General features: G+C 36.5%; 3 protein-coding genes and 1 pseudogene across 4 annotated transcripts in view; 2 read left to right on the top strand and 2 right to left on the bottom strand.

Annotated features, from left to right (window-relative positions):
• The window catches only part of LOC311076043 (uncharacterized protein), a 198,364-nt gene that overhangs the window by 74,703 nt on the left and 98,641 nt on the right, over positions 1-25,020 (bottom strand). The gene's annotated exons all lie outside the window — the stretch shown is intronic.
• On the top strand, positions 353-1,318 carry LOC311076038 (olfactory receptor 10G4-like; the record flags this gene model as incomplete). Its single annotated transcript, XM_084103871.1, has 1 exon — positions 353-1,318. The coding sequence occupies one exon, from the start codon at positions 353-355 to the stop codon at positions 1,316-1,318; it is 966 nt and encodes a 321-aa protein (XP_083959997.1).
• On the bottom strand, positions 16,907-17,808 carry LOC311076587 (olfactory receptor 7A40-like; annotated as a pseudogene). The gene has a single exon. The product of its transcript is annotated as an olfactory receptor 7A40-like (transcript).
• LOC311076572 (olfactory receptor 10G4-like) lies at positions 20,324-21,598 on the top strand (the record flags this gene model as incomplete). The annotated part of the gene is made up of 1 exon (XM_084104911.1): positions 20,324-21,598. The coding sequence occupies one exon, from the start codon at positions 20,324-20,326 to the stop codon at positions 21,302-21,304; it is 981 nt and encodes a 326-aa protein (XP_083961037.1). The 3' UTR covers positions 21,305-21,598.

The following is a 25,020-nucleotide window of genomic DNA, read 5'->3' on the forward strand; positions in this document are numbered from 1 at the left end:
AAATGGATGAGAGCAGCATCTCAGAAGCTCTTCATAAGAAATTCTAGAGAGTCTAAAAAGGAGTTCCCAAAGAATAATAAGACTAGAAAATGTTTTTCATATTATTCATATTTAGGATCTAAAATGATCAAAACTCTTTTTGTGTTTCTTTTGAAACTATACCTCAACTTTCACAGTTTTCATCACCTTGCTGTTACAGACGCTGTCTGCATCTTTCTGCCATTGTCCTTCACAGGAGCTTATTTTCTGTGCATATATGAATACATTAAGGATCTAATTGTTTTTCATTAGATTTTATAGTTGTTGTTTTTAAAATATTTGTGTCTGTATGTTAGGAGCTGGGTGACTGAAAATGGCGAATGAAAATTACACTGGGAACAATGTAGATGGCTTTATAATCACTGGATTTGATCACCTGCAGAACCAAAAGCTCCTTGGATTCCTCATCTTAATAACCTACATGCTCATATTGCTTGGGAACGGCATCAATCTGTGTATCATCTTGACTGACAGACATTTACACAAACCAATGTACATATTAATCTGTAATCTAGCTGTCGTTGACATAATGTACACCTCTACATGCAGCACAACCATGATCTCAGTGCTGCTGGCTGAGATTAAAACTGTGTCATACTACTCTTGTATCTCAAGGATGTTCATCTATCATCTTGGTGATATCAAAGTATGCATGGCTCTGACATTAATGGCATTAGACCGACTTATTGCGATTAGGCTACCATTAAGATACCACAGCATTGTAACAAATCCACGAACATTTCTGCTTATTTTACTGACATGGCTCATTGGTTTCACTCTAATGGGTGTTTATACTTCTATGGCAGACAATCTCCCATACTGTCAGCCTGTTATCAGATATGTGTTCTGTGATTATCCATCCATGATCAGAGCTGCTTGTGTCAATCCTGAACCATATTTTTTCTTGCCGGCAATGATTAGTTTGTGGTTGTTGTGTGGACAATTTCCCTTTATTATTTGCACGTATGCTGTTCTGGCGTATAGTGTGACTAAACTCTCCAACAACTCAAGCAAAAAGCAAATGATCAACACTTGTTTGAGTCACCTAATTGTCTTGTTTAGTTATTTTGCACCAAAGCTGGTCTCTATTTTACTAACTCGAATAGGTGTTGTGCTAAATTTAACAGAGAGAAATGCAGTAACAATTGTAGCCTCTCTTGTTCCTTCCTTAATAAACCCCACTGTTTATTGCACCAGGACTAAAGAAATCAGGAAACGATTATCAGCTGTATTTTTGCGTAAAAGAATTGTACCAAACCACTTAAAGGTTTTATCATAATATTATTATATTGATACAATTATTCATGATTGTGTTAATAATCATGGATGATTGTAAAAATGTTGGTGATGCATGTTTTGTTCACATTAGACAAGAAATACAGTAGGTATGTTGCTATTTTGTCTGTTTTCAAAATAAAGAAAATAGGAAAAACTATTTGGAGATTTGTCAATATTCTTACACTTCTAAAGCTGTGCATCATAATACAGTGTTTCATAATCCAATAACTTATATTCACAATAATTTATAGAACACACATTACAACATATAAACTTCAGCGCATGGGTGACATTAAAAATAACAGGTGTCCACATTGCATGTCCTGATTTTGCCGAGTTACATACGTCCCTGGGTCAACATATTTTGTTGATCCTGGAACAATATTCCTGTCCATAAATTTAATCCTAACCATATTCCTACCCCTAACTTTTACCCAACCCGTGAGTTATCCCTAAAATCAGAGGGAAACGATAGGTGAATAACACTGATGTAGAAGCACCTAACCCTGGTTCTAAGCCTAAACTATAAACTATATACTTGTCCCTCAAATTTAATTTGTTGATTGGATTGTTATTCGAGGATTGACAAAGATGTTGATCCAGGAATATGTTGCACTTGGTGGAATTAGGATCTGGCAACATTAGCCCTGGCCATTTTTTCACAGTAGAAAACAAAACTAAAGGGATGGAACATCAACAACAAAATATCAGAGACTGCAACAGCAACAGTTTACAACAGTAAATTTTTATATGTGTGTAGCAGTACTGTTTTATTTCTGTCGGGTTATTTAATATGAAGGGGGAGTGCCCTTTAATTGCGTTCCTCCCGTATAAAAGGGGTGTCGCTATGGGAGTGCGTTCTCTCTCTGCGTCATTTGAGCGAGACACCGTGTTTCCGGCGGGACGCGTGAATGTTGCACGGTAAGAGCTGTTGGCAGTGACTATACTAGCATGGCTTGTTTGTGGGGTTGTCTCACAGGGATTACATGATTTTTATCTGTTAAAGGTTGGACAGAGGAACTCTGTGGGATGTCGTGATTTTAATGAGTGCTTAATATAAAGCTGTTTGGGTACCGTGGGAATCGCACTACAGGTATGTTTTAACAGCTGATGAACACATGATTGCTAGTAGCCGGGTAAATTAATATTTTGTATTTTATGTTTAAGGTGCGGGCCAACGTGCGCAAGACGTTACAGTGGGCTTTCTCTGGGTTCATAACGTTATAGCAGCTAAACCGCTGTGTGGATGTTCCCTTTTGCTGTCTGCATTGTGTTTGCTGTCTTTTCCGACTTTATCCGACTCGTTACCGTGACTACAATTCTAGCTCAAAGTGAGACGGGCTGTCCCGAGTGTGTCTGTTCTATTGAACTGGCTAACAAGTCTCATTGACTCTTTCAGTTCGCGTGTTAACGCGCTGCTGCTCGACCCCTCGCCACATCCATTGTTTACGTCCAGCGCGTGTTTCATCAGCTGGTTCAAGGACTGTGGGCCGTTGGCATGGTACCTCATCAACTGTGCTGTGAGTAAATAAATTGAGTCATAAACCTCCAGTGGTGCCCAGGTATCAGATCAACCACTTCATTGTCACTAGCTCTTCTATATTTTGTTTTCTTTAAATATCATATTTTCCTGAGTTTCTTGTTTTATGGATTAATTTTATATATATATTTTCTTTTTCATTGATTTGAGTTGCTGGATATATTATCCATAGATATATATGTATATATTCTGTGTGACCTATTTGGTGTGCGACCAAGTTTATGTATGTGTATGTTTCTTGTGTGGATACCTTGAGGGCAGCCCAAAAGAGGTGTTTCTCTATTTTAACATTGTTGGCTGTTGTGCCCATATCTGTCCACCCAGCATTGTAGGGGTGACCGGATGCGGCACCTCGATTCGATGAGCCAAACTGATGTGGTGAACTCTTTTTGTGTCTTAAATTGCCAGCTGCTCTGTTTAATGTTTTGATATTGTGTGTGTTTTGTGTTACTATTTTTTTTGTTCTCTCTTCAGAATTGGGGCAGCCAGTAGCAGGAAATAAGCGTCTCTTCCTGATTGTGGTGGTGGGTTCTTTTGCCTGAATGCTGTGTTCACAGTGAGGTGTGAAGTGAGTGTGCAGTGAGTGTGCACGTATGATCGCTATATCCGTTCTGCTAAAGAGAGCCAGCTCCCCATTCTGAAGTGAGCGTCCGTGTCATGTTGTGTTCAGATTATTTTCGATTTATTGGTGTTGTCTTAAATACAATTTGAGGTGTTTTTATTGAGAATAAAGTTTTGTACTATTTTCTACTCCATGTCTGATATCTGACTCTGATCAACGAACCTCTGAGCCTTATTTAATTAAAGGGCATTTCCCCGGAAAGAGGCCCCCGGGTGGCGTAGTCGGTAACTTTCTTAAATCTTTAGCGTACCTCTAGTCAAAGCTGCCACATGTGTATAAAAGCCTAAATTCTTCTTGCCTCTGGGTCTTCTGAGAATTAGGGTTTTTATGAAGTAAAGCCTCATGAAACCCCAACCAAAAACGCCCATTGTCCTTTGTTCTTCTCGCTACGGGACGAGGACGCGCTCGTTGGCATGGACGCGCTAGCCCAACGTGCTGCTCTACACATTCCCTCCCCTTTGCCTGTTAATTCCTACTCTGGCCAAGGTGAGAGAGTTCAAGTTCAAGTGAAGTGCAGAGCTTTGTGCATGTGAACTAATAATCTCGTCCTCTTTAACCTACTACTATAGTGAAATAATTATGAATACATATTAGGAGGTATGTTGAAAGATACAGTACAGTAAGATTACTGAAATGTAATGTCTGGTGTAATCGCTCAGTGTTTTAACAGCAGAAAGACCAATAAAACAGCTTGTAAACACGTTACATGTACCTAAGAAAAGCAATTACATGTCGTTAGCTGGATAGCTGGCTAGAAAATGTATTCTAGAACAGAGCATTTTGATATACACTTTTTTTAATGGTTCTCAACTTGTTTGGCCATGGGACCCAAATTTTCCCATGTCATTAAGCTGTAACCCAATTTTTTTTTTTTATGGAATTTGCCTAAATTGCATGTGCAATTGAAGAGTGCTCACTACAAGCAAAATATAATGGCTGACAGGACAGGAAAGTTATTTTTATTTTGTAACAATGTAAGAAAATAATGTTAGAATAATGATCCTGATTTATAGCCTGACAACATCTCATTTGACATCTCTTTTTCTTTCCTACTTTATCTGTGTCATTGTGTTTTATTTCTGTTCTATGGTGTTTTGAAAAAACTCCCCAGTTTCAAAACTGCTTAGGAACAACGAGGTACAAGCTGTCAGTCACACATTTAAATATAAAATGCAGGACATCAGCCATACATGTGTTTAACTGAATGAGGGGAATGTCACTGTTGTGTTCTGTTTAGTTTGTCTGTGTCTAGTTAATTGTCATCTGTTCCATCTGTTTCTGTCATTATTGTTCATCAGTGCTAGTATTTAAGTTCCTTCAGTTCAGTCAGTCTTTGTCCGTTCTTAGTCATAATTAGTGTGTGTACATCCTGTCTGTCTGTACCCATTGGAGTATATTATTAGTAAAAGTTTGTATTGGAGCCTTTTGCCTTCTCGTCTTCTTCAGTCTACACCACACTGTGACAGGGAACATCTCAGAATCTCTTGTATGCTATATTAATATTCACTGATTAGAAATTCTAATATTTTTATAGATCACATGGAGGAACGCCTAAAGAAGAACAAGACTAGAAAATGTTTTCCATATTATTCATATTTATTATTTATATGTGCACAGTTTTCATCACCTTGCCGTTACATATGCTGTCTACACCTTTTCCTTCACAGGAGCTTTTTTCTATGCATATATGAGTACATAAAGACTTTAACTGTTGTGTTAAGTGTTATTTTAATGTACTTGAATCTGTTTGTTTAGCAGTGGACTGAAAATGGCAAAGTACACTGGGAACAATGTAGTCCCAGTAAGGGAACTTTATAATCACTGGATTTGATCACCTGCAGAACCAAAAGCTTCTCAAATTCCTCATCTCAATAACCTACATGCTCATATTGCTTGAGAACTCCATCAATCTGTGTATCATCTAGACTGACAGACATTTACACAAAACAATGTACATATTAATCTGTAATCTAGCTGTCGTTGACATAATGTACTCCTCTACGTGCAGCACAACCGTGATCTCAGTGCTGCTGGCTGAGATTAAAACTGTGTCATACTACTCTTGTATCTCAAGGATGTTCTTCTATCATCTTGGATGTTCTTCTATCATTCCAGTGGAACGGCTACTCCGTTGCTGAACCAAGGCGCACTGGGGCGCACTACACTCAAGTGGATGAGGTTCCTGTGCCAATGGATGCCCATTGTCTGGAACATGATTATTGGTGAGTTCCAGAGGCCGCAGCAGTTGATAATGCACTGGATCAGACCAAAGATCTCCATAAAAAGGTGTGTGTGTGTGTGTGTGTGTGCGTGTTTATGTTTGTGTATATATATGTATATAAACATGTATTACATCTCATTTAGATGTATGACTTACAGGCATTTAATGACTTTCTGGAAACTCATTGAACCTGCATCCCACAACATGATTTGTGTGACCAGAGCAAGAGCAACTACAATGAGGAGTGAATCTGGAACAAGAGGCAGTGCATGGATAAATAAAGAAATAGAAAAGCAAAACTTAATTTTACATTTAAGTGAAAGCCTAGCCTACACATTATATGTACATAATTGCAAACCTTGTTATTTTTATAGGGTCAGTCCCAGCAGCCCATTGATGAGTTCTTCCTCTTCATGATCCACCTCTCAGTTGGTCTAACACAGCGGGATCTGGCCCAGTCTACAGTTAGCCGAATTATTACAACCTGGGCCAACTTTTTGTACACCATTCTTGGCTCTGTCCGCATATGGATGTCTGAGGAGGAAGTCAAGGCTCATTTACAAATTGAACCAATCATATTGATAGAAGGTGACATGTTTCTGTAATAGTGATCCACTGGAGGCAAGTGTAAATGAGAACCCAAGTGCAGTTTATTATAAACAAAACCAAACATGAAACAAAAACATGGCGTGGCATGAAAACTCAAAACAAGACATAATCATGAAAATGACTCACAAACAGTGGTTACAGGGAACAATACTTGACAAAGACACATCATCTTCTTCTTCTTCTTTGATTTTCTGGCGGGTAGCACCAACGTTAAGGTGCATTATCGCCACCTACTGTATTGGAGTGTGAACCAGAATGTAAAAAAAAAAAAAAAAAAAAAACTAAATTCTCTTAATCAGCTCTGTTCTTTTGAGATAAAGAAATAAACTCTCTAAACCATAAGTTATTATATTTTTAAGCTTTAAATCATCCATTCCCTTCTTTCTAAGTTCATTTTCCATGATTTCTCGCTCATTATTATACTTTTGACAAACATAAATAACATGTTCTACTGATTCCTCTAGTCCACAATACTCACATAATCCTGTTGGATGTTTATTTATTATGTTTAATGTTTTATTCAGCATAGTATGTCCAACCCTTAATCTTGTTAAAATATTTTCCTCTTTGGTACTTCTTTTAGTTATCCTCCCTACTCCTACTTCTCTTTGTATTTCATAAAGATGACGTCCTGTATTTATTGTATCCCAACTATGTTGCCATTCTTTCTTAGTATATACTTTAATTACTGCTTTTGCTTCATCTTTACTAAGTGAGATATTCATGACCTCCTCAATTTCCAAAGCCTGTTTTGCTAAACTATCAACCTTTTCATTATGTTTTATCCCTCTATGAGCCGGTATCCACATAAATATTATCATAATGTTCATATTCTTAAATCTATACAGATGTTCATATATCTCATTTACTATATCCTGTCGACTGTGAGATGTGAATGACTTCAATGGCTCCAATGCCGAACATGAATCTGTACAAAGTATAACCTTTTTGATTTGAGTCTCTTCTATCCACTGTAGTGCCGTTGCTATTGCCATCATCTCTACTGATAAATGATCTGATGTTCTCCTATTAACAGAAATGTTAAAGGATGGAATACTAAAAGCAAAACCTGTTCTACCTGTATTAGGATCTTTAGATCCATCCGTATATACTGGGACAAATGCTTGATATACAGTTTGTAGTCTATCTTCAACAACAGCCACAATGTTTCCAGATTCTTTCATTACCTCTAGCATATCAAAATCTATGAGTACTGGAGGAAACAACCAAGGTGGAGTTATTGATAATGGTACTGTTGGAATATATGTTTTCTGACTTAAAATCATTTCTTTAACTTCTTTGTCACTATTCCATGCAAAACACTTCCGTTTAGATATTTCCTTTTCCCAACATGGAAAGAGTACCTTTACTGTTGGATGACGGTCTTCTGAATGCCCCAGAAGATTTACCCAGTAGCTCATCATTAACTGCTTTCGTCTGATTTGTAATGGCATTTCACCCATTTCTACCTGAAGAGCAGAGACAGGAGTCGTTTTAAAAGCACCACAACAAAGTCTCAAAGCTTGAGCCTGTAACACATCCAACTTCTTCAACAAAGTTTTTGCTGCCGAGTCATAAACAAAACTTCCATAATCTAACACTGACCTTATCAGTGCTATATAAACACTTTTCATTGCAACTCTACTCGCTCCCCATTCTGATCCTCTTAAACATCTCATCACATTTAAAATCTTTTTACACTTAGTGTCAATCCTTTCAATATGCTCATTCCATGTTAATTTTGCATCAAACCACACACCCAGAAACCTAAAAACTTTAACTTGTTCAATAGATTGTCCATACATCTTTATTTCTATATCAATACCTCTTTTCCTAGTGAACATTATTGATTTTGTTTTATCTACTGAAAACCTAAATCCCCATGCATATGACCATTTTTCTACTACTTCAATTGCCTCTTGTATTTTTCCCTTGATATGATTTATATTCCTTCCCCGTTTCCACAATGCCCCATCATCAGCAAACAATGAACGCCCCATGTCTCCATGAACTTGAGAAAATACATCATTTATCATTATTGAAAAGAGTATTGGACTTATGATGCTGCCCTGAGGTGTGCCATTTTCAACCATATATCTTCCAGATAAAACTTTCCCAATTCTAACTTGAATAAATCTATTAAATAAAAAACCTTTAATCCAATTATAAATTCTACCTGTTATTCCTATCATGACAAAGACACATGGCAAACATGAGGGCTTAAATACACAGACTAATGACAAGACAAGGGACACCTGTGAACAATGATCAGACAATTAACCAATGACAAGAAACATGGCAGGATCACATGACAAACAGGGAATCACATGACAGACATGGAAACATGACATGAACAAACCCAAAACGTGACAGTTAGTCACGCTGATCTTATTTTGATTTTGTTTTATTTTGATTTTGTTTGTCTGTCTTTATCCTCTAAAACCTGATGTATTCTTCTTTTATGGTGAGATTCTCTGAGAATTGCTCGAGTAATCTCATGGCCGTGATTAAAGCATTTAAAGGACATTTGCTGAAGTCTGTCTGTTTATTATTGCTGCGCAGCAAGCTAGTTAGGGGACGTCGATTGTATACGAGACCCAGATAGACTAAACGTCGACTGTAGACATTCGGGGACGTCGATTGTAGACGAGACCCAGGTAGATTTAGGTCAGGTGCAAAATAGAGAAAAATCTACTACAACCTGTAGGCATCTTGGCAGGTCAAAGATGAATAAAGAAAGAAATTGTCAGCTTTCTCTTGAATGGTCTGAAACATTCTGATGTGTTTGTATATGCGCTGGATTATGATGTCATCCTGTGCATAAACAACAAAATCACACCAGTCCAATCCTGAGATCAGCATTTTTCCTTGAACTTGCCAATTGTACGCATGCTGTTGTTTCAGTTCTGGTGTGCCATTGTGAAATTTAAGTTAAGTGGTAAAGTCAGATAACATAATGAGTATTCAAATGCTGAATAATTGATTTAGTTATGTCAATCTTAATTATGTTTGGACCTTTATTGATCTTTATAAATAATGTTAAGGGCAAACTTAATTAATGTTATAGACAAACTTGGTTTGATTGATTTTGAGAGTCATTACGAACAGTAATGGATACTGTCACTTATTTACACAACTACTGTTTGATAATTCTCTCAGGTTTCCTATCCTTACAATCTTCAGGGTCTCTCTAGTGACTCCAGAGAACAAGGGCATGTAGCAAGTATGTTGACACTCTTCAAACAAACAGTGCACCGTTTATTGCACCGTTACATGGAAACCCTTAGCATCTCATCTCTAATGCATTACTCATACATTTGAGAGGATCTCTCCTCTCAAAACACATAATAATCAAACTGTAATAAAAAGAAAAAAGTTTATGTAAGATGTATGTAAATTGTGTAAGAATATAGGCTAGTGTTTCTACAAGCCAAATCATTCATTTAGAAATGAACATCAGCTCTTGCTTATGGTCTTGTGATTTGCCAGATTATTGTCTTGTACCAGTTTTTGGTAACACTTTAGAATACTGTATCTTACTTACTGCATAACTAATAAGGAATTATTGGAGTCACCTGATCACTAAGCAGACGCTCTGGAAACCCGTAGTGCACCAAATACTGCTCCCAAAGACACTTTGCAACTGTTGTAGCCTTCTGGTCTTTGGTTGGTATGGCAACAGCGTACTTGGTAAAGTGATCTGTTATGACCAAGATGTCTTTGGTGTTGCGACTGTCAGGCTCCAAAGATAAAAAGTCCATGCATACCAATTCCATGGGACAAGTTGTCTGGATATTCACAAGAGGTGCTGATTTTTCAGATGGTGTTTTTCTCCTTACACAACGTCCACATGACTTGATCTTTTTCTCCACATCAGTAGCCATCTTAGGCCAATAAAATCTTGATCGGACCAAGTCAAGAGTTCTTTCCAGACCCACATGCCCCATATCGTTGTGGAGGCATGTAAGAATAGCGGACCTTAGGGGCTCAGGAGCCACAAACTGGTAAGTGGTGTCGTCTTCTGATCGGCGGGTTCTGTAGAGGAGACCATTTCTCAACTCCAACCGTTTCCATTCCTTAAGCATTAACTTAAGTTCCAGAGAATCGGGACTGGGATTGGGGTTTGCTTCATCTCCAACCTCCAACAGGTTGAAAACATGACCAATGACTGGGTCAGACCTCTGATGTTGCTGGAGTTCTGCCTCACTGTACGTAGGTATGGTAGAACAACCCACCGCTTCCTCATCTGCATAGATGTCAGGCACTGCGTCCATGTGAAGGGCAAGGGACTCTACCAAGGTGATAGAAGGTAGGTTGTTGTCAGCCTCACTTAAAAGATGGCGGTGCCACAAGACATTGACTGTGTCAGCTGGAATGTCTGCTTGGGCAGGAGATGAAGACAGATGGTGAGAAGCAAATTGTTTAATTCGCTTTCTTTCCTCAAGAGAAACATGGTCATCGGCTAGAGTGTCACAGGGCCGCCTGGAAAGGCCGTCTGCGTCTTGGTTGCTTTTCCCAGCCTGATACTTTATGTTAAAGTCGAAGGTGGAAAGTGAAGCTAACCAGCGATAACTGGCAGCATCAAGTTTAGCTGACTTTAGCACATATGTTAACGGATTGTTGTCTGTTACAACCGTGAATGTGTTTCCATAGAGGTAGTCTTGGAACTTTTCCACAATGGACCACTTCAAAGCTAGAAATTCCAGCTTATGGGCTGGATACCTCTTTTCACTTGGCGAAAGCCCTCTGCTAGCATAGGCGATTACTCGCATTTCACCATCCTGTTCTTGGTACAGGGCAGCCCCAAGACCAGAAGTGCTAGCGTCTGTATGAAGAACATATGGTAGTTTTGGATTAGCGAATCCAAGTACTGGTGAGGAGGTGAGTTTGTCTATAATCGCCACAAAAGCTTCTTGGCAAGCAGGTGTCCACCGGTTGGCAAAGGGTTCTTTGGGGTTGAAGAACCTCCCAGGACATGGTGTTACTTTTCTACCCTTCCTGTAAGGTGGGTAACCCCCGGTGAGGTCATTCAAGGGTTTGACTATTTTGGAATAGTCCGGCGATAATACCCTGCAAAGCCTAGGAAGGACTTGAGCTCGCTGAGGGTTTGTGGTCTTGGCCAAGTGCGGAGTGCACTGACCTTTTCGGGATCAGTCTCCACCCCTTTGCTGGAAACAACGTGCCCTAGATAGCGCACTGAACCGACACTTTGCTGGAGAAGGTTTCAAGACATTTTCTCTCAATTGCTGAAGGACATGTAAAAGTCTGGTTTCATGTTCTTCTAATGTACTTGAAAACACAATGATGTCATCCAAGAATACGAGTACTTCCTTCAGATGGAGACTGCCCATACACCGCTCCATTAATCGTTGGAAAGTACTAGGAGCGTTGGTGATGCCTTGGGGCATACGGTTGAACTCGTAAAAACATACGAGTTCGTTACATTTACATGAAGGTTTTTTAATCCGATTGAGCCGTCAATCCGATTATAAGTGTCCATGTAAACGCAGCTACTGTCTCAAGTACTCGTTTCTGTTCATTAATACTCAGATAGATATAACAAATCCACACTGCATTCTAAGAGAAGGTGATGTACATCAAAGTGTGAGTCATTAAATGAGGATTAATTAGATAGGAGACATGACACAGAGGTTACATTGACCATTGGTGGTATAATAAAATACATAGTATCAAAAGATCATAGTATCAACATATAATAGTATTAAAAGACACAACACACGACAGTAAATCATTCCCAAAATGTTCTGGAATGCATGTTCATTTCATGTTAGTCAGTTCATCAATAAATGAATGCAGGAGAGTCTGTACTAGTATTGCAGCAGAGGCTCTGTCCACATTGCTAAAAGTCATAAAACTCCTTATCTGATCGTTGCCGGGGTGACTAAGATCTTCTTGCCCTGTTTTGGGGGGATGGGGTCACATTCCCAGAGTGAGTTCTAAATATCAGTTGTTAACCTATAACAAATACTTGTGTCTGACTCAGTCTGACTCAGTCTCAGTCATTACATAATTTTTATATATGTATAATATGTATATATGTATATGGATTGGGTGAAAACTGCTGCCAAATTCTGAGACAGACAAAAAACACCAGACACATAAATTCACATAAAGCGCTTGCTGAAGACACAGAAGCTGATGCTGTTTGGTTTAAGTGTGCTTTAGTTTCCTGGTCGATGACGTCACACGACATTCTGTCACGCCACTGGACTGGTTTCATACGTGCTTCATGACGCAATCACGCAGAGACGTTCCCACAGCGTTTCGACGCAGCTCGAGTTCCCTTTGAAAGGGAACTTCAAAAATGGTGTGTATTGTCGTCTTTTTGCAGCTCTGATTTTCATTCATGTTTAATTTGTGCCATAGTATTCATTATTTGAATTTCACAAAAATGACAAAATGTGTCATTTTTGATGAATAAATAAGATGAACTCTTATTTAACAAAAACTAATGAAATGAATGCCCCTGTTATCTGGAGATGTTTTACTTATTTGTATTAGGTACATCCGTGCCGCGAGATGTTTCAGAAAACCCATATTGCTTTGTGACGTGTCAACGGTCGCTTTGGCCAGGTGGTATTTGTAGCATAGGGGGTGGGACACTTTAGCCTGTTAACCGTTGCCAGTGCGCCCGCGCACTGAAGCGTTTTTTTTTTTAATTTAGTTCAAAGTTACTATCAGATTTAATGTTATACCTTGACAAACTATACATCATTAAAAAGATATAAGACTCAAGTTTCAGTATTTTACCACTATTGTATTCTGAGAAACTCATAGTGACAGTTATGTCTTAATTTGTGTCAGGAGTTATGAAATGAAAAAATGAGTCGATACCTTTAATATGAATTATGCGCGTCAGCCGCTCCCATTCATAAAGAACTCTATGTTGTCGTCATGACAGTGCTTCACAAAACAATGTCCCTCAGGGCTTTAGCTCAAAAATGTGCAGATTTGGAGAAATATTGATAGATTCTCATAGATTTACATCATATTTCTATAGACAGGAATAATATTTATTGAATTTATACCCAAATATGTCGATGTAATCTTTATGAGCGTTTGGTACTCTGATTTACTGTGTTTTCAATTCATACCAATAGCCTGAGGGCGCTATATGCACAATAATAGTCCATATATGGAACATGAAGAAGATCCATGATCATGTGACATTCCAGGAAGCCTCGAACACACACAAAGCTAACACAACAGAGATCGCTGTAACATGCAGATATAGATGTTTTGAAGACAATAAACATGATTGCAATGATATTTGAGTTACCTGTGTTCTTTGAGCCATGCCAGGTATTTTCATAATAATAGATTATATTTATAATGTAATGCTAATCTATATAGACTATCATCATGCAGAATACTATAAAATAATATATTTTCTGTCTGATTTTTTTATCTGAAGCCAAACTAGATCACAGAAGATTATTTAAAACACTCGACTTGCGTTATAAAGTAAGTTTGGAGCACAAACATTGGTTTAATCTCATATATTGTTGTGTATTGATGGTGTGCTAAGCTAACATGCTAGCTAGCCCTGGGTGCACCTGCCACCTAGCTGTTATTCTTTTATGATTTTTTTCTAAATAGGAATGCTTACTGATATGTTTCTTTATTCAAGAAGGGCATTTGAGAAAAAATGTGAGAACTTTGATAAAAGAAATTAGGGATTGAAACCCTATGAATAGCATGTGAATAGCCAGTCGTTAGTAACTATAATGCAGACAAAAGAAATGCATATTTAGAGCCATAACCAGGCTGGAGAGGTGTGAATGTGTGCATGGGGAGACTGAGACTGAATGGGGCTAGTTTGCACCACAAAACAATAGAGACAAAAGACTGAATGGATGCTTAGATGATGACTAAACATCAGTAGCATTTTAGAGTCTAATCAAAATAAAGTCATATGACATGATTTTGAAAAACATTTAACTAAATACAGAGTTTTAGACGTACCATCTTCAGATTTTCAAAATAAAGTCATATGACATGATTTTGAAAAACATTTAACTAAATACAGAGTTTTAGACGTACCATCTTCAGATTATAAATATAAAATGTTTAGACATGTGGCTTTAGCTGTAGTGCATTTCTAGATTGCTACAGTGCCAACTTCAATTTTATTTTCATGAGGATGTTTCATAAAAATACATTTCTAATAACTTTACAAAACTTTGAAGCTATTTATAAAAAATAAAAATAAATCATTATGACAATAATTAATTCTACATTTACAATAAACTGCCAGGTGTCAGCTTTCAAATGAGATCATACTTGTGCTTTTAGTAAAAAGGGTTCATGAACTGTATCTGTTTCAGTTTGGGTATGTCATTTCTGGGGATTTTTCAAAAGTGGGGTTGCAGCTTAACAGGTTAGATTCTAGAGAGCATTTGATTAGATTGAAGATGTGATGATAAGCTGAAGTCCGCAGTGATGTCATAAAAATCCATGATCTATTTTAGTGGAAGTGAGGGACTGTAAGTTAAGTTTTGAATGCATATATCTCCTAAATGCGAATTTTGTCATTGTTCATAACCTTAAAGGGACTGTATGTAGCTTTTTAGGTATTTTATTATCTAAAATCAATATTTTTATTAATAAATATGCCCTCAATGATGTACAAATACCTATGCCAATGATCAGACTAATCCTCGTAAACGAAGAATTTATTATCTTTATATACATGGGACGGGTAGGTCCACGGAGGCTTCCATGTAGTTCCACCATCTTGAAAAACTATAATAGCAGAGAGGGATAAAAAGTACTAGGCCAACGCGTTTCCACAACGCGTTTTCGTTCAGAGCCAGGCGTCACGTGACTGAAGTCAGCAGAAGCGGAGAAGCAGAGCAGAGAGAGGCACTTGTCACTGCCGCGGCAAGTTTAAAAGGCTGCACTGTACGGTTATTTATACACCGTTCATTCATACATATGATGAGTCACAGGATAAGGAGTCCTCGTCGTCGAAAAAGTCCAAAATAGACCGTAAAAGGAAACGTGACCGGAGATTACAAAAACAAGGGTTAATGTCGGGATAGCTAATGCAGGAGAAAGCTTTCAAAAGAGACAATGAAGTTGCCTGCTTTCTTATCGACAGGTAAGTCAATGTTACAGTCTTAATTACAAGCTTTCTTTTCATTACTTGGTTGTGTACTTTATTATATAGACAGAAGAACATTTATAGTAAAAGTTAAACAGGCTCTTTGATGAATAGCAGCTATTGAGTAAAGTAACATTAGAGAAGGCTAATGATGATGATCTAACAATGCACGTAGCCTACTTCAAAAAATATAACGAGTAAAGAAGGCTTTATTACTACCTTAGTTAATGTTTTTCACAGTCAGTAATTCATACTGTAACATTCTTTTTTCGTTGTTTCAGTTTGTTTTAAATAACAAACCTGTTCACCCGAAGAAAAACTCGGAAGTGCTATTATAAGACATCCTGTCATAGCTTTTTGGTACATAACGGCTACCGTAGATGCAACGCGCATTTGAAAAAGTGAGGCGCTGGAGAGCATTATTCGTTTGAATGCAAAATACAATTTCACCACTAGATGGGAGAAATTCCTACTTACAGTCCCTTTTCATACTAAAAGCGAAAAAAACTTACATTTTGATTTCAGGGGGCCTTTAAAGATAATATTAGATATTTTAGAGGGACTTTGAAATTGAAATGGTCATACTTGACTCATTGACATATAAAGAGGACAGTCATATAGAATAATAAGAAATGGTCAAATCATTATGCATCAGAAGGTTAAACAAAACTGTTTGTAGATACATATGTCTAACTTTGTGAAGCATAAACAATGTTAACAAACGTAAACAAAGTCTGTTGTCCCTCAGTCCCAGCAGTGACATAATTTACTGATTTTATTACAACATTTGTGTAATGGGATCTCAAACACTACAGGGAACATTATCTGCTCAGCTATTAATGGATAATTAAGAGGGCTCTTGTGTATATTAATAAGGTGGAAGCATTTTGTGGCCTATTTTTAATAAGCAAAGCAATCACAATGAGCAGAAACTACTTGTTTTACTTTCAGTGTTACAAATTTCTGAACATTCAGCAATTTGAATATAGCTCAATATACAGTTTATTTAATCTGTATCACAAATAAGTGGCCATTTTCAAAAGTCTGATTACCTTGCAACACGACTAATCATGCTTTCAAAATCAAGAATTATTAAAAACTGGGTAACACTTTAGAATACTGTATCTTACTTACTGCATAACTAATAAGGAATTATTGAAGAACTAATAGGTAATTCTTCATTAACTACTTCTTTACTACTGTTAACTACTAAGGAAGATGTGTTAACTAATCAGTATGTAATAGAATTTGATAATTATTGGAGTACCAATCCATATGAATAGGATGGACAAAGGTTATATGTGCAGATGAAGCTGACATTGTGATACCTGATAATGAATTGTTGAAATGCATTCAAAAAAAAAAAAAAATTTTACAATTATTGTAAACATCATGAAGAAATCTACATTGGAAAAAAAAAACAATGAAAAACCACAACTATTAATATTATTAAAATATGAAATAATAGATTTAGTTCCGAGATGGGAAAATGAAACTTCTTTTAAGAAGTCTTTTCACAGACACCATGAACTCCTCTGTCTTGAATGTGTAGATTATAGGGTTAAGCATTGGAGGAAGCACATAGGTCAGAGAAAGATTAATGATCCTTGTGTTAGTGTTTATAAAGGACCAAAATGCATATGTAAATGTGATAGGTACATAGAATTTTGATTCTGAACAATGTCGCAGCTATGCATGTATATGAAAAGATAATAAAAAATACTGGGAACCCAATGATTATTGCCGGAAACAAACTGTACTTGTACACAGTACTTGGGAAATTATTGTTACAGGCAGAGCGATATATTGGCCCATGATCACAGTAGAAACTGTTAACAGTGACAATAACTTTGCAGAAAGAAAGTCTGCTCATGAAAATTGCTCCAATGATTGCTAGCAACAGTGCAAGTGTCCATGAAGCACCAATTATAACAAGCATTGATCTATGGCTCACAATCATATGATACCTCTGTGGTAAACAAATGGCTACTAATCTGTCAAAAGACAAAATATTTAGAGTTAGTGACTGCATTACACAAAATAATAAAACAGAGAACATATTACACAAACACAATCCATACGGTATCAACTGATTCCCAAACAAAAATGTGTCCAGTTGCTGAGAGATTACAGCGGTACTTTCACAAATGTCGGTCAATGGTAAATTAAAGACAGCGATATATTTAGGAGTGTGAAGATTTCTGTCTGTAATGATAACAAACAAGAGGCAGGAGTTTCCAAGCACAGTAATGATGTAGACAAAAAAACAGAAATATATAGTAGTATCTCATGTAAAGTATACCAGAAAAACCACTGATATAGAAATAAGACGGAATGGAAATATTTTCATTTTCAGTGAAATCTTGATTCATGTTGATTTTACTCACTGATCCTGCCTTCATGCTGTCTGGGTAGAGAAACACAAATTGGGTTCAAATTGATTTTCATGTAATGCAATTATAATATATATATTTTTTTAAATCTACATTATAATTAAGACTTTAAATTGGATCCCAACCAAAAAGTCCAGACAAGCATACAAGACATTCTACATTCTAAAAACATGCATGCACATTTAAAATCTGAATCTTACATTGGTACATCCGATTCACATTTGTTATAAAATATGCAAGATTTAAAGAGAAAGCTACAGTGCTATGTATGATATATCCACAGAAAGGTAAAGAGCAGCTCAGTAGGGCCCTGGAAAGTTGCTTATATACTGTCAAAAGACTTCGAGCTGTTACATACTTAACTACAGTATATATGCCACTGATTGTGATATGAATGCCAGGCCTCTTCGGACTTGTCAGCTGATCAATCATGGCTTTGATATAGCATAATCATCTACGCCAAATACAGCTACTAATCCATAGAGAGGAGAAACTGTTGTGCTTCTGCTTCTAATTATTTAGACAAAAAGGCAATGTTCGTATTTGCAGGTTTTTCATTTCAAGAGTACGCTTTCACCTTTCACTCTAATTGTTTATTCCAAATAAAAGAGACTTCATTTTGGAAACTCTAGCCTCTGGAGAGATTCTTTACTATCTACAACCTGGACAATGTGAAGGGCGCCCTTTGCCCTCAAAAAGTATGGAAATTACAGCTACATATTGTTTGTGAGAAAGTGAAGTATAGTATTTTTAGCAAAGTATAGTAAATGATATACTGTTCTGTGGCTATATGTCATAAGTTATGCAGCCAAAAGTCAAATTGTGTATATTTGTCAGCTGATGACAGAATTTATTAGCTAATCGCTGGTTTATTCATAATATTTTGTTTGTGTTGAGGTCATTTAAATTTCAGTCATACATCAAAGTAAGTTCATGACTTTTTTTTTTTACCCACTGCAACTCAAATGTGTGTGTTGAGGATGTGTAGTAATCAACAAGTGTTGCATCATCTAACTAGGTGAGAAACGTGTTAATTATCCTACTAATAGCACTGTGTTTGCTCAGGTAAATCTGTGGAGAGGTTCATATGGAACCTAAGAAATGTAATTCTAGTGTCTTGAAGCTCATTAGTGTGAAGCAACAGTGAAAAAAACAAGTGGAGCGTTTCTTGCAGTGCACCCACAAGAAAACAAACACAGAGGGGGCCGAGGTCACATGGAATTTAACAGAAAAAATACCAGAAAACAAAGTTAATTCTCAGTCTTAATTCTTATGTCCACAAGCTGCAAAGTACCCTACATCATTTAATGTTGGTGCATTATAATGGATGCACTTAAAAAAATATGTTACAGCAGCATGGATTACACTTGAAACATTAATTTCCTATTTGATGCCCCACTTTTAGTTACCAACTAAATTAATGTTAACGTAATACATGTTTCTGTAACTAAAATTATTGAGTGCCTCCATTATAACGCATCAACTATAAATGATTGTCACACTATATTGGGTAGATTTTCTCATGGAACCTCCCATTAAATAACCTATTATATGCTTTTTTTTATTAACTTAATAGTTTATGTTTGAAACACACAAATATATCAAGCCATTGTTATGGCCAACGAAATTAACTAATAAATTATATAAAACTATAACATAAAAATGATGATTTGCCTCAATAAAAATATATAAATATCATAATTAATAAATTCTATAAAATTACAACATATAAAACAAGTGACAACTTCCCCCTACTCTGACATTTATGAAAACTATCACTTTCCTAAGAAAATGGTTCAACTTAAAATGTAAAGGACTCTAAAGATATGTCTCCTGTTTACCTGTGTGAGAAATGGTCTCCCAATATCATGCCTCATTATAATACTTACAATTTCTGGATAAATGTGCACTTTAAAATCAATGCATTATGATATTGTTGAGGAATTTTTCTTAAATGTGTGTTTTTTTGTTGTTGTTTTTTTTTTTTTTTTTTTACACAAACTATATGTGGTAAAATTGTCTTTGTTGATTACTAGCTTGATCACGGGTGCTAGGAAACCATGACGTATCTGTCTCACAATATAATATAAAAGGCAGCATTTCTGTCATTTATTTATCTAGATGAGAGGAACATCTCAGATGGTTTATCATATGGCATTTTAATGTACTCTAATTGTTTTGTTTTGTTTTTTAATTAAGGACCTAAAGAAGTAAAGGGCAAGAAATCATTTTACATAATATATTCTTTTTTCTTTTCAAGAATGCACGAAACTCTTTTTATATTTTTGTTAAAACTATACTTCAACATTCAGAGTTTTCACCACCTTGCCGATACAGACACTGTCTGCATCTTTCTGCCATTTGCCTTCACAGGAGCTTTTTTTATGTGCATTTATGAGTACATTGAGGATCTAATTGATTTATTTTTTTCATCTATACAAACTGTATTTTAAAATATTTGTGTCTGTATGTTATAGGAATTGGGTGACTTAAAATGGCAAATGAAAACTACACTGTGAATAATGTAGACAGCTTCATAATCACTGGATTTGATCACCTGCAGAACCAAAAGCTACTCGGATTCCTCATCCTAATAACTTACATGCTCATATTGCTTGGGAACAGTATCAATCTGTGTATCATCTTGACTGACAGACGTTTACACAAACCAATGTACATATTAATCTGTAATCTAGCTGTCATTGACATAATGTACACCTCTACGTGCAGCACAACCATGATCTCAGTGCTGTTGGCTGAGATTAAAACTGTGTCATACTACTCTTGTATCTCAAGGATGTTCCTCTATCATCTTGGTGATTTCACAGTATGCATGGCTCTGACATTAATGGCATTAGACCGACTTCTTGCAATTAGACTTCCTTTAAGGTATCACAGCATTGTAACAAATTCACGAACGTTTCTGCTAATTTTTCTGACTTGGCTCATTACTATCACTATAGTAGGTGTTTTGACTTCTGTGGTAGACAGTCTCCCATACTGTCAGCCTGTTATCAGATATGTGTTCTGTGATCAGCCATCCATGGTCAGAGCTGCTTGTGTCAATCCTGAACCATATTTTTTCTTACCTGCAATGTTAGGTCTGTGGCCAATGTGTGGACAATTTCCCTTTATAATATGCAGTTATGCTGTGTTGGCATATAGTGTGACCAAACTCTCCAACAACTCAAGCAAAAAGCAAATGATCAACACTTGTTTGAGTCACCTCATTGTTCTGATCAGTTTTTTTGCACCAAAGCTAGTCTCTATTTTACTAACTCGAATAGGTGTTGTGCTAAATTTAACAGAGCGAAACGGAATTTTGATTGTAGCCTCTCTTGTTCCTGCCTTAATAAACCCCACTGTTTATTGCACCAGGACTAAGGAGATCAGGAAACGATTAGCAGATATATTTTTGCACAAAAAAATAGTACCAAATCATTTAAAGTCAATATCAACAGCTATATCATCTTAATTATGATTGTAATGATGTTACTATTGGTTGTTTTGATAATGTGTTTTGTGATGCTTTTGCTGTTACTCGTGTTAGATAAGCCAAAGCATAGACATGCTTGTGTTGAATTGTTTGTTTTCAAATAGAGTAAATTAAAAATGGGGAAAATATTTGGAGCTCTGATTATTTTTTAAATGACAGTATTGGCAGAAATTTAAAATGAAATGTTAAATAGAAAGACTTTCTATGCATTGACAAAGAGTTGTTAAACAAAACTGTTTATAGATACATTGTATATCCCATCTTTGTATGTGAAGCATGAATAATACTATGTATGTGAAGCATTAATAATAACAATAATCATAATAAACAAAATAATTCTGTTGTCCCATAGTCCAAACATTTCAATTACTAATTCTATTAAAACATTTTTGCACTGGGATCTAAACCACTTATCTGATCAGTTATTAATGGATGATTATGTGGACCCTTTGTGTAAGGAAAAAAACATTGTAGATATGTCCCAGTATTGGGCAAGCTTAGCTAGCTAACTAAATGTAGCTAGCTATAAGACACAAATTAATCTTCAGAACTACAACCTACATGGAAAAAGCAGCTTGCTATTTGGATACTATAGGCCTATAGTTCAGTTATTGGAACTAGTAGCCACCAGGGTTTAGCTCCCATAACTAAAATCATTCTAAGTTCCTGTGGTTTGAAAAAAAATGTGGGTACTTCTGAGAAAGAAGGTCCTTCCTCAGGGGGATTTGCCCAGCTCAGAGAAGAGGGGGCCTCGGTCAGGGAGTATCACAGAGGATAATAGAAGGATTCTTGAGAGGCGAACAGGTCTACCTGTGACTCCAAATCAGCTGGACCATCTGGGGATGAGTCACGTGCGGCGCAGAGCCGCAGGAGTCACGTGACAAGAGTGATGCGTGATGACGGGACATTCTAAAATGCTTAACATGAAGAACGCTTAACTTTGCTTACTATAATGCTTAAGAATAAAGCATTCTATGTACAGAAAAGCAGATGAGTCAAGAATATGAATGCATCCCGATTAATTACACGTTAAGCATTTTCCAAAAACCATTACAAAGAAAACACTTAATGTGGCTTAATGTGATATTAAAAGACCAAACTCAGTAAACACCATACTAATAAAGCATAAAAGCAGATGAGCCCATATGACAAAAGAAAGCAAATTTGTGTTCAGGATGCAAGGTTGCGAGGGATAGCTTGCTGTAGTTCTCCCTCTGTGTTTAAGGCAATCTAAGTGTGAGTAGGCAGATTTGGCTTTTGCAAACAACAAATTTAGTCTTTTTTTTATAACTGTTTGTCCATTAACCCCCTGGGGTCGGCTATCGCACCGGCGCGATAGGCTCATTTTTTTCCGTATGAGTGCAAAAAAAAATATATATATATATATTAATTTGTATCTTATATGCTTGTGTTATACATCAATCGATCCTGTTTAGTGTGTATTTTTTTTTGTGTATGCTCATAATAAAAACAAAGTGTTGTGCTTTTCGCCAAATAAAGAAAAATAAACATGATGCGAGTTCTGCCTACTCTCCGTCAGTGAAGTCAATTCTGAAACGCGTCTGAAAATTAACTCAGCGAATACTCAGTCAAATAGGCATACAGACACACAGGCATGAAGCTTGAATTCTCTTCTTTTAAATGAAGTAATTTTTATAAAAAACAAATATTCACAGTTTATATAATATGTATGTAAAGAGAGAGATGTCAGTCGTTCTCATCTCAGCTAATTAAGTTTTAATGTGACTCCGCCTACGGAGACCGCGCTATTCAAACGCAAATGTGAGGCGATCCATACAAACCTGTGAAACGCCCCCATCAGCTGGATAAGGCCGGTGAAACACTGGATGCGTGGCGTAAGCGTCTCAGCTGCGTGGCGTGTCCGTTTTTATTTCGGCTCCCATGTTAACAGTTTAGAGTTTGCACACTGCCTGTGTGAAACGCGCGTCTCAGGCGCGGCACGAGCCGCGTGGAAAACGTGTGCATTCTAGAAATAGAACCGACGCCTATTTTTCACGCGACACGCAAGCGTCTTGGAAGCGTTTCCATGCAAAATTTAATAGGAAAATCTGTTTATTTGTCATTTTGACACGAATACATATTAATAAATGTCCTTTTGATGTTTAAAAGTGTCTAGGTTTTGACATAAATGCAAATATAAATGTAATTTACAAAATATGATCGATTTTCAAATACTGCTGTATTGAATGAACAGCTTTTAGCAAACTCTATTGCTATACTGAGATGAGGAATATATACTGTATGTAATTTGTCAAAAATAAAGTCATCAACTAACTAATGAATGCTTTACTTTGAAATATGTATGATAAAATGTATACTTTAGTTTTGAAAGACGTTGACTAGTTTTGAAAAGATTATAAAGTATGTATGTGCATGCATATATATATTATATATGTGTGTGTATATATGAAGAGTTCAGATGCAAAAGCCTCTAAATGCCATCTGAAATTTTCTTCTAGAATGATCATTTTTATGAAGCTTGTATATTTAAGTTAGCTATAGGTGACACACCTGAATGAATGGCTCATTAAGTATGCAGGGACATTGTCTCACCAGGTGTGAACCACTAAATATGCATGATCGTTTACGCCCCATCCGCATATTGGCTTTCCAAACTAAAAGTGTTTCACAAAACTAAAATCAATGTATCGTTTTATGTGAATGATTAGGCAGGATGATTTTCACATCATTTTGAAGAAAAAACTCGATGACATCCATTAGTCAAAAGTCTTATTGCCACATATTTAGTATGTGTTTTGTGGCCTTATTTCAGAAACTTTAATTTTTAGTTTTTTCGATAACCTTGCATAAACATTATTCTCTCAAAAATGAAAACATGTACATACATGTGACTCACATATTATGGAAGTCCTGTTTGTGCTATATAGAGTGAATTTACACCTTTGCCATTAATATGTTTATAAGCAACTGAAAAAAGCACAAATGTCAGGGCATGTCAGAACATCTCAAGGACCCCAAAAACACCCCAGACCCCAGAGGGTTAAGCCTCATTAAGCTTTATCTTGGTTATATGGGAGGAAAACACTTAGCCTAACGTGTAATTAGATGTGTTGCATTCATAAGTAACACTTTATTTTACAGTGTCCTTGTTACATTAGTTGTACTACTTACCATACTAATAACAGTAAATTATGCATAATTACATGCAACTAACCCTTAACCAAATCCTAATCCTACCCTAACCTTATAGTAAGTACATGTAGTTACTTAATATTACTCACTACTTAAATATATAATTACACTGTAACAATGACACCTTAAAATAAAGTGTAACCCATTCATATTCTGGGCTCATCTGCTTTTCTGTACACAGTATGCTTTATTAGTATGGTGTTTGCTGAGTTTGGTCTGTTAATATCACTGTCTTAGAACATTAAGCCAAGCTAAGCGTTTTAGAATTAGCTACAACCGTTGACACCTTGGTTGGCCCTTGTCTGAATGTTTTACTAGTGTGATTGTATTGTGTTTTCCAACCCGCTTTTACAAAATATGATACTAGAATTTAAAAAGTGTGTTTGACACCAACATTAAACACCACCACTAAAGAAAATATTTTTGTGATTTTAAATATTCTTAACCCTCTGGGGACCAAGCTGTTTTTGGGGTCCTTGAGATGTTCTGACATGCCTTGACATTTGTGCTTTTTTCAGTTA

This window comes from Abramis brama (genome assembly GCF_963993115.1).
Source record: "Abramis brama genome assembly, chromosome: 25".
Classification (NCBI taxonomy): domain Eukaryota; kingdom Metazoa; phylum Chordata; class Actinopteri; order Cypriniformes; family Leuciscidae; genus Abramis; species Abramis brama.